Source organism: Jaculus jaculus, chromosome 14 (genome assembly GCF_020740685.1).
Source record: "Jaculus jaculus isolate mJacJac1 chromosome 14, mJacJac1.mat.Y.cur, whole genome shotgun sequence".
Lineage (NCBI taxonomy): Eukaryota > Metazoa > Chordata > Mammalia > Rodentia > Dipodidae > Jaculus > Jaculus jaculus.
The window spans coordinates 18,074,340-18,084,144 of record NC_059115.1 but is presented as its reverse complement, the minus strand read 5'-3'; the positions used below and the strand labels follow the sequence as shown (position 1 = coordinate 18,084,144).

General features: G+C 39.8%; 1 protein-coding gene across 1 annotated transcript; it reads right to left on the bottom strand.

Moving 5' to 3' along the window:
- Nucleotides 1–3,869: 3,869 nt before the first annotated feature.
- On the bottom strand, nucleotides 3,870–9,519 carry LOC123454737 (vomeronasal type-1 receptor 4-like; the record flags this gene model as incomplete). The annotated part of the gene is made up of 2 exons (XM_045133874.1): nucleotides 8,582–9,519; nucleotides 3,870–3,891 (listed from the first exon to the last, which is right to left on the bottom strand). Coding segments are annotated over exons 1-2 (915 nt in total), but the record flags the coding sequence as incomplete, so codon positions are not given.
- Nucleotides 9,520–9,805: the final 286 nt, after the last annotated feature.

Here is a 9,805-nt window from a genome sequence, read left to right as displayed (position 1 = left end):
ATACAATATCAACCTATTAAGTACCCTCCTCCCTTCCTTTCTCTTCCCTTTATGTCTCCTTTTTAACTTACTGGCCTCTGCTACAAAGTATTTTCCTTCTCACGCAGAGGCCAAATCATCTGTAGCTAGGATCCACATATGAGAGAGAACATGTGGTGCTTGGCTTTCTGGGCCTGGGTTATCTCACTTAGTATAATCCTTTCCAGGTCCATCCATTTTTCTGCAAATTTCATAACTTCATTTTTCTTTACCGCTGAGTAGGGCTCCATTATGTAAATGTGCCACATCTTCATTATCCACTCATCAGTTGAGGGACATCTAGGCTGGTTCCATTTCCCAGCTATTAAAAATGGAGCAGCAATAAACATGGTTGAGCACGTACTTCTAAGGAAATGAGATGATTCCTTCAGATATATGCCTAGGAGTGCTATAGCTGGGTCATATGGTAGATCAATCTTTGTAATTTCATGAGGTCCCAGTGATTAATCTGTGGTTTTATTGCCTGAGTAATTGGGATTGTATTCAGAAAGTCTTTGCCAAGACCAATATGTTGAAGGGTTTCCCCTACTTTTTCCTCCAGCAGTTTCAGAGTTTCAGGTCTGATGTTAAGGTCTTTAATCCACTTGGACTTAATTCTTGTGCATGGAGAGAGAGAAGAATCTATTTTCATCCTTCTGTAGATATATATCCAGTTTTCCTAACAGCATTTGCTGAAGAGCCTGTCTTTTCTCGAATGAGTATTTTTGGCATTTTTATCAAATATCAGGGGGCTATAGCTACTTGGGCTCACATCTGGGTCCTCTATTATGTTCCACTGATCTACATGTCTGTTTTTGTGCCATCACCACACTGTTTTTGTTACTATCGCTCTGTAGTATAGGTTAAAATCAGGTATGGTGATACCACCAGCCTCATTTTGTGGCTCAGTATTATTTTAGCTATTCGAGGTTTTTGTGATTCCAAATGAATTTTTGGATTGCTTTTTCTATTTCCATGAAGAATGCTTTTGGAATTTTGACAGGGATTGCATTAAATGTGTAGATTGCTTTTGGAAAGATTGCCATTTTCATAATATTGATTCTTCCAATCCAGGATCAAGGGATGTTTCTCCACTTTCTAGTGTCTTCTGCAATTTCTCCCTTGAGTGTCTTAACGTTCTTATTGTAGAGATTCTTAACTTCCTTGATTAGGTTTTTTCCAAGGTACTTTATTTATTTATTTATTTTTGATGCAATTGTGAATGGGAGTGATTCTCTGATTTTATCCTCTGTGTGTTTGTTGTTAGCATATATGATGACAACTGATTTCTGTGTGTTTATTTTGTATCCTGCTACATGGCTATAGGTTTTGATCAGCCCTAACCGTTTGCTAGTAGAGTCTTAGGGTCCTTTATGTATTGAATCATGTCATCTGTAAATAATGATAACTTGATCTCTTCCTTTCCAATTTATATCCCTTTTATGTGTGTCTCTTGCCTTATTGCTATGGATAAGACTTCCAGAACTATATTAACTCAAAGTGGGGACAGTGAACACCCTTGTCTTGTTCCTGATTTTAGTAGAAAAACTTCCATTTTTTCCCCATTAGTAAAATGTTGGCTGTAGGCTTGTCATAAATAGCTTTTTTTATATTGAGATATGTTCCTTCAATTCCCAGTCTCTGTAGGACTTTTATCATGAAGGGATGTTGGATTTTGTCAAATGCTTTCTCTGCATCCCATGAGATGATCATGTGATTTTTGTCCTTTAGCCCATTTATATAATGTATTACATTTATAGATTCGTGTATATGGAACCATGCCTGCATCTCTGGGATAAAGCCTACTTGGTCAGGGTGAATGATCTTTTTGGTATACTCTTGTATTCTGTTGGCCAATATTTTGTTGAGAATTTTTGCATCTATGTTCATGAGGGAGATTGGTCTGTAATTTTCTTTTTATGTTCTATCTTTGCCTGGTTTTGGTATCAGGGTGATGCTGGCCTCATAGAAGGAGTTTGGTAGAATTCATTCTTTTTCTACTTCCTGGAAAAGCTTAAGAAGCAATGGTGTTAGCTCTTCCTTAAAGGTCTGATAAAATTCAGCAGTGAATCCAACTAGGCCTGGGCTCTTATTAGTTGGGAGAGTATTGATAACTGTTCAGATGTCCATGTTTTTACAGGTTATTTAAATAATTAATCTCATTTTGATTTAATTTAGGTAGGTCATATAAATCAAGGAAATCATCCATTTCCTTCAGATTTTCATACTTTGTGGAGTATATGCTTTTATAGTATGTCCCTATGATTTTTTGAATTTCTCTGGAGTCTGTTGTGATGTTACCTTTTTCAACTCTGATTTTATTAATTTGTGTCTCTTCTCTCTTTCTTTTGGTCAGATTTGCTAAGGGTTTATCAATCTTGTTTATCCTTTCAATGAACCAACTCTTTGTTTTGTTAATTCTTTGGATTGGCTTTTTTTTTTGTTTCTATTTCATTATTTCTGCCCTAATCTTTATTATTTCTTCCTGTCTACTGATTTTTGGTTTGCCTTGTTCTTTTTCCAACGCTTTAAAGTGAAGCATTAGGTCATTTACTTGCGACCTTTCTAATTTCTTAATATAGGCACTTAAGGCTATACATTTGCCTCTTAGAACTGCCTTCATTGTGTCCCAGAGATTTTGATATGTTGTATTCTCATTATTGTTTGACTCTATAAATTTTTTGATTTCCTTCTTGTTTTCTTCATTGACCCACTCATCATTTAGTAGTGCATTGTTTAGTTTCCATGCTTTTCTGTGCGCTCTATAGCCGTTCTTGCTACTGATTTGTAGTTTAATTCTATTGTGGTCAGATAGAAAGAAAGGAATTATTTCAGTTTTCCTGAATTTGTTAAGATTTTCTTTGTGTCCTAATATATGGTCTATTTTAGAGAATGTTCCATGTGCTGCTGAAAAGAATGTATTTTCTGCAACCTTTGGATGAAATGTCCTGTATATATCTGTTAGGTCCATTCCTTCTATCACCTCATTTAGTCCAGATGCCTCTCTGTATATTTTTTCCCAGGATGACCTGTCAATTGATGAGAGTGGGGTGTTAAAGTCACCCACCAACACTGTGTTTGGTGTTATCTGTGACTTTGGTTTTAATAGTGTTTGTTTGATGAATTTGGGAGCCCCCATGTTAGGTGCATATATGTTTAGGATTGTAATGTGTTCCTGTTGGGTGTGCCCTTAATCAATATAAAGTGACCTTCCTTGTCTTTCTTTCTTTCTTTCTTTCTTTCTTTCTTTCTTTCTTTCTTTCTTTCTTTCTTTCTTTCTTTCCTTCCTTCCTTCCTTCCTTCCTTCCTTCCTTCCTTCCTTCCTTCCTTCCTTCTTTCTTTCTTTCTTTCTTTCTTTCTTTCTTTCTTTCTTTCTTTCTTTCTTTTTTTTTGTGGTTTTTCGAGGTAGGGTCTCACTCTAGACCTGGCTGACCTGGAATTCACTATGGATCTCAGAGTGGCCTCAAACTCACAGCGATCCTCCTACCTCTGCCTCCCGTCCTTATCTTTCTTAACTAAGGTTGGACTAAAGTCTACCTTGTCAGATATTAGGATAGCAACCCCTTCTTGTTTTCTAGGCCCATTTGCTTGAAACACTGTGTTCCAAACTTTCACCCAAGATAATGTTTATCCTTTGTAGAAAGGTGAGTTTCTTGGAGACAAAAAATTGTAGGATTCTGCTTTTTAACCCATTCTGCAAACCTATGTCTTTTCATTGGGGCTTTGAGGCTGTTGATATTAAGAGATAATATTGAAAGGTGTGTATTCATTTTTGCCAATTTTTTTTGTGTGTGGTTCTGGTTGTACCTGTGCTCTCTTGTGTTAACTAGTATTTGATTATTGTTTGTTTTCTCTAGGTTCCTTATATGTGTGCTTTTCCTTTTCTTCAGCATGAAGGATTCTATCACATATTTTCTGTAGAGCTGGTTTTGTCTTCAAATACTGATTTAACCTGCTTTTGTCATGGAATGTCCTTATTTCTCTGTCTATTTGAATGGATAGCTTTGCAGGAGAAAGTAACCTTGTTTAACAGTTGTTATCTTTCAGAACTTGGAATATATCACTCCAAGCCCTTCTGGCTTTTAATGTTTGTGTTGAATAATCTGCTGTAATCCTATGGGCTTGCTTTTTAATAACTTGCTTTTTCTCTCTAACTGCTTTCAATATGTTTTCTTTGGTTTTTGTGTTTGGAAGTTTGATTATAATATGGCGAGGAGAGTTTCTTTCCAGGTTTTGTCTGGCTGGGGTTCTAAAGGCTTCCTGTATATGCATTGGCACCTCTTTCTCAATTTGGGGTAAATTTTCTTCTATGATTTTGTTGAAGACGCCTTCTATGCCTTTGGATTGGAATTCTTCTCCTTCTACTATGCCCTGAATTTTTATATTTGATCTTTTCATAGTTTCCCTAATATCTTGAAATTCCAACTCATACTTTTCTATAAGTTTGTCTTTCTCTTTGTTGGACTTTATTAGATCTGTCACCTGGACTTCTAGCTTGGATATTCTGTCCTCTCCTTCATCCATTCTACTGGTGAGATTTTGTACAGAGTTTTTTTATTTCTTTAACTGTGTTCTTCATTGCTAGTAGTTCTGACTGGTTTTTATTTATTATTTTTATTTTCTTATTTATGTCTTGTATTGCCTTCTTTATTTCATGCAATTGGTGTCCTGCATCTTCTTTGATTCCTTTGATTTCCTCTTCTAGTTCCTCTTTGACTCCTTTGATTGGTTCTCTGACTTCTCTGAAAATATTTACAATCATTCTTTTGAAATCTCTCTCAGGCATTTCCTCTAACTCATTCTAACTGGAGGTCATTTGTGATGCATTAATACTTTTAGGTGGATTTATGTCGTCTTGCTTTTTAGTGTTTCTTGTGTTATAATGTATATATTTTTGCATCTTGTATTAAGTTAATGCTTGGATTTTCTAGCTAGCTAGGTATTCTTAGCTGTATCAATTGATTTGATGTTACATATTTTCAGGGTAGGAGCTTTACGTGTTAGGTGTGGCTCTTAAGACTCTCAGAGTATCTACAAAGGTGCTCCTAGGGGTTGAGTTTCCCTGCTATTGGAGTTTTCAAGTAGGCTGAGTGGAATAAAATACAGGCAGATTCTAAAATTGAACTAAACACTGTACACATTCAATCAAAATCAGCACTGAATATTTATGCAAGAGTAGTTATTATAACAACCAGATCCTCTGTCAACAAAGAGGTTAAGATTTCTGGTCTGTTGAGGGATCCAAGTCAGATTATGAGCAAGTGAGACCCTTCCTTAGTGCATTCCCAGTTACCTTGGATGATTTTGGTCAGTCAAGTTGCTGCCTTGGTCGTCAGGCTCCTGTTCTGATTTCTGGAGCTGGGCACTGCTTTTCCTGCAGGGCAAACTAAGCCTGGCAACTGAGGCCCTGCAGATCAGCACACCCACTGCCGTAAATGCTGCTGCTTGATCCACCGCTGCTGCTGCTGCTGTAGGTGCCACTGCTGGAGCCACCGCTGCTGCTGAAGCTGCTGCTCCTGGGTCCACTGCTACTGCTGCCACTGAAGCTGCTGCTGCTGGGTCTGCCACTGTTGCCTCTGAAGCTGTTGCTGTTGGGTCTGGTGCTGCTGCTGCTACTGGATCTGCCTCTGCTGGGGCCACTGTTACCAGTGCCAGAGCTGCTGATGTTGCTGCCAGACTCTGCTCCTGCGTGGGTCCCACTGTCAGCTCAAGTTGGCGTGGCCAAGTCCCAGGACAGCTGCTATGTTCACTGAAGCTGGGCACAGGCAGTGGGGAGGGGAGAGAGCCGCAGCTGCTCTAGTTCTCTCACTGTTCCACGTGTTCTTCTACCTCGTGGTCTGCTCCTCCATTGCTCACTGCTGCTGCTACTGGGTCTGCTGCTGCTGGGTCTGCCACTGCTCCCTCTGAAGCTGTTGCTGTTGGGTCTGCTGCTGCTGCCACTACTGGATCTGCTGCTGCTGGGGCCGCTGTTACCAGTTCCAGAGTCGCTGATGTTGCTGCTAGACTGTGCTCCTGCTTGGGTCCCGCTGTCGGCTCAAGTTGGTGTGGCCAAGTCCCAGGACTGCTGCTATGTTCGCTGAAGCTGGGAACAGGCGGTGGGGGAGGGGAGAGAGCTGCAGCTGCTGTAGTTCTCACTGTTCCACATGTTGTTCTACCTCATGGTCTGCTCCTCCGTTGCTCACTGCCGCTCTCCCTTCACGTTTCTTGAGTTGCGGAGAGTGCCGGTGTGAGTGGGAGCTCCCTGCACCTGGCTTTTCCTGTGGCTGGAGCCAAACCTGGAAGCTTTCTGGTGCCCCACCACCACTGCCGTTATATATATTTTCTTTAGAAACCTATGTTCAACATAATTGGAAAATCTAAAAGAAATGGATGAATTTCTTTTAAAAAAATATTTTTATTAATTTATATGCGAAAGAGAAACAAAGAAGCATAGAGAGATTATGTGTGTGAGTTAGTATGGATGTGTCAGGGCCTTCTGCCTCTGCAAACAAATCCCAGATGCATGTGCCATCTGGTACTGCATGGGTACTAGGAAATCAAACCCAAGTCATCTGGCTTTGGAAGCAAGCACCTTTGAATACTGAACCATTTCTCCAGCCTCTGGATGAATTTTATTACACATATGACTTGTCAAAATTAAACCAAAATGAGATAAATAATTTAAACTAATTTATAACAGGCAAAGTGAATCAGCATTTTAAAATCTCCCAGTCAAAAAGTACCCAGGTTTAGATTTCCAATTCTGTTGAACATAGGTTTCTAAAGAAAATATTTTTTTTAATTTATGTATTAGAGAGAGACAGACACTGAGAGTGAGTATGGGCCCAACAGGGTCTCCTATTGCTGCAAGCAGATTCTAGGTGTATGCACCACTTTGTGCATCTGGCTTACTGTGGATACTAGGGAATTGAACTAGGCTCTCAGGTTTTGCAAGTAAGTGCCTTTAACTGCTGAACCATCTCTCCAGCCTCTTTAATATAGGTTTCTGAAGTATGTTATTTGTTGCTGTCAGGTTCACATTGCTGGTAGAAATCACCCAACCAAGAGCAGTTTGGGGGGGGGGTGATTTATTTTGGCTTACAGGCTCGAGGGGAAGCTCCTCAATGGCAGGGAAAAATGATGGCATGAGCGGAGGGTGGGACATCATCCCCTGGTCCACATAAGGTAGACAAGAGGAACAGGACAGTGTGCCAAACACTGGCAAGGGGACACTGGATATAATATCCATAAGCCTGCCCCAAACAATACACTGCCTCCAGGAGGTGTTAATTCCCAAATCTCTATCAGCTAGGAACCTAGCATTCAGAACACCAAAGTTGATGGGGGGCACCTGGATCAAACCACCACATTCCACCCCTGGCCCCCATAAACTGATAACCACACATGATGTAAAATGCAATGCATTCAATCCATCTTAAAAGTCCCTATAGTTTTTATCAGTTCCAATGATGTTCATACATCCACATAGTCCAAGATCTTTTAACTGAACCATAATACCAAAAATAACCTCACAAAACCCATAATAGCACAGAATATACACCCATAATGCAAAAGATGGCATTGGGTATAGCAAAGAAATATTCAGCCATTACAAGTTTTAAAACAACCAGGGCAAACATCAAACTCTGTAGTTCCAACTCCAATAACTTAGTGACAAATTTCCAAGTCTGATAATTCTAACCATCAACAAGTCTCTGGAATTCCAATTCTGCCCCTCCAGCTAGGCTACTCACAGTCCTGGAAAACACTGGCAAGGCAACACTGGCTATAATATCCATAAGCCCACCCCCAACAATACACTGCCTCCAGGAGGGATTAATTCCCAGATCTCCATCAGCTGGGAACCTAGCATTCAGCACACCTAAATTTATGGGGGATGCCTGAATCAAACCATCACATGATTTGATGTTTGTTGGGACAACTTAATTCTTTATTACTTTGGTATAACTAACTGGGTCTCTCTTTTGCCTAACCTGAAAACACAGCATTATTGTGATTAAGAAACTGATAAATCCACATTTACTGGAAATACATATCTAATAAGAATATATAGCCACCTTTTTAAAAATGAAAACTGTAATTGCTTTGAGAGTCATGAACATTGATCTGTTTGACATTAATCTGTAATATTTATTTATTAGAGACAGAGAGAGGGAGAAAGCAAATAAGAGAGAAAATGGGTACGCCAGGGCCTCTTAGCAACTGCACTCCAGATGCATGTGCATCTGACATATGGGGGATCTGGAGAATTGAACCTAGATCTTTAGGCTTTGCAGGCAAGTGCCTTAACTTCTAAGACATCTCCAGACCTTAATCTGTAATATGTTCATAGATCTTAGTTGGAAGCCTTAGATTCCTAGCATATATACCAGGTGTTTCTCACTCAGGGAAAGGCAGGCATACAACACTGTGATTTCAATTGCTCCACTCCACTTCTCCTATTTGAATCATATAGTGGATGCAGGCAGTGGGGCACATCCTCTACCTGATGACCCTTAAGAAAACCAATCACTCACAGAGAACTACTAGTAGACTTGTCATAATGTTTGCTTTAGAATGAGACCAAAAAGCAGAACTTGGTACTGTACAGTCATAGTTCATAATAAACGGACCAATAGTAGGAAAAGACAGAGAAATGAATTGAGAAATCTTTATAAGCCATGGACTGGTATTATTCAAAAGAGCTATACAACCATGTAAGATGGAGGAGAGAGTATAGAAAGCTAAAAATGTGGACACCAGTGTAAGGATGCTCCGGGTGGCTCGGGACTCAGGAGAGGTTCTGCTAGAAATTTTATAGCTGTGGATGTATTGAACCTGCTGCTTGTGTGTGTAAAGTATAACAACCATGGAGCCACTAGACCAGATGATGAGCCCGGAAAGTAAAACTTCAGGGGTTACCAATAATGCTACATATAGCAATTCAGTGATTTTATTACTACCTATAGTGGAACAGTATTCATAGTCTCGTTTCTTTGTCAGATTTTTGATATTCCTTGTGGTATGCAAATATAGAGGGAAAATGAAATTTACCAGGACATATAGGATCCAGCAGAGGGAAATGGAGAACCTAACATACTTGGGAGCTTTGACTTTAAGATCCTTCCAACAGGAGTTCCTGGGGCTCATGGTGATGGCCTGAAAGACACTCAAGAGGCAGGTGGAGCTTAATGACATTCCCCTGCCCACTCTGTAAATATATAAAGAAAGACTACAACCCAAATCACTGAAGAGTTGTTTTAACCCAAAAGTTGCAATTGTGTGGGGCACTCCATGAAAGAGAATCATCAGGGAATTGGCTATATTCAGGTGTGTGAGAATCAAATCTGTGGGTTTTACCATGTTTTCCTTGTTGTAAAGGACCAGATAGTAGGAAAGAAGACGGAAATTTCCCAGAATTCCAACAATATTCTGCAATAAGAACAATATACCTATTGCCAAATTCCCAGAGTCCATTCTTTAATTTAGCTTGTTTTCTTTTAAGTTGAAGCAGTAATCGTTCTTGTGAGCAAAATGAGCTGTTGAGAGCTGTTAGAGCCACCCACGGTGGTGCACATGTGTAGTCCTATTAGTTCTTCAGGTGGTTGACGAAAGAGAATAGCTTGAGGTTCGAAGTTCAAGGCACTCCTGTGAAACACAGTAGGAGATAGTCTAAAAACACGTTTGACTTTCAGCAACGCTCAGTATTTTTCACTGAAAATTCAACACTAAGGCTGAGGTCATGTTAGACTTGGAGGTGAGAGAAAAGTGGGGTCAAGCACAAGGAGCTTAGCATTTCCAGCATAGC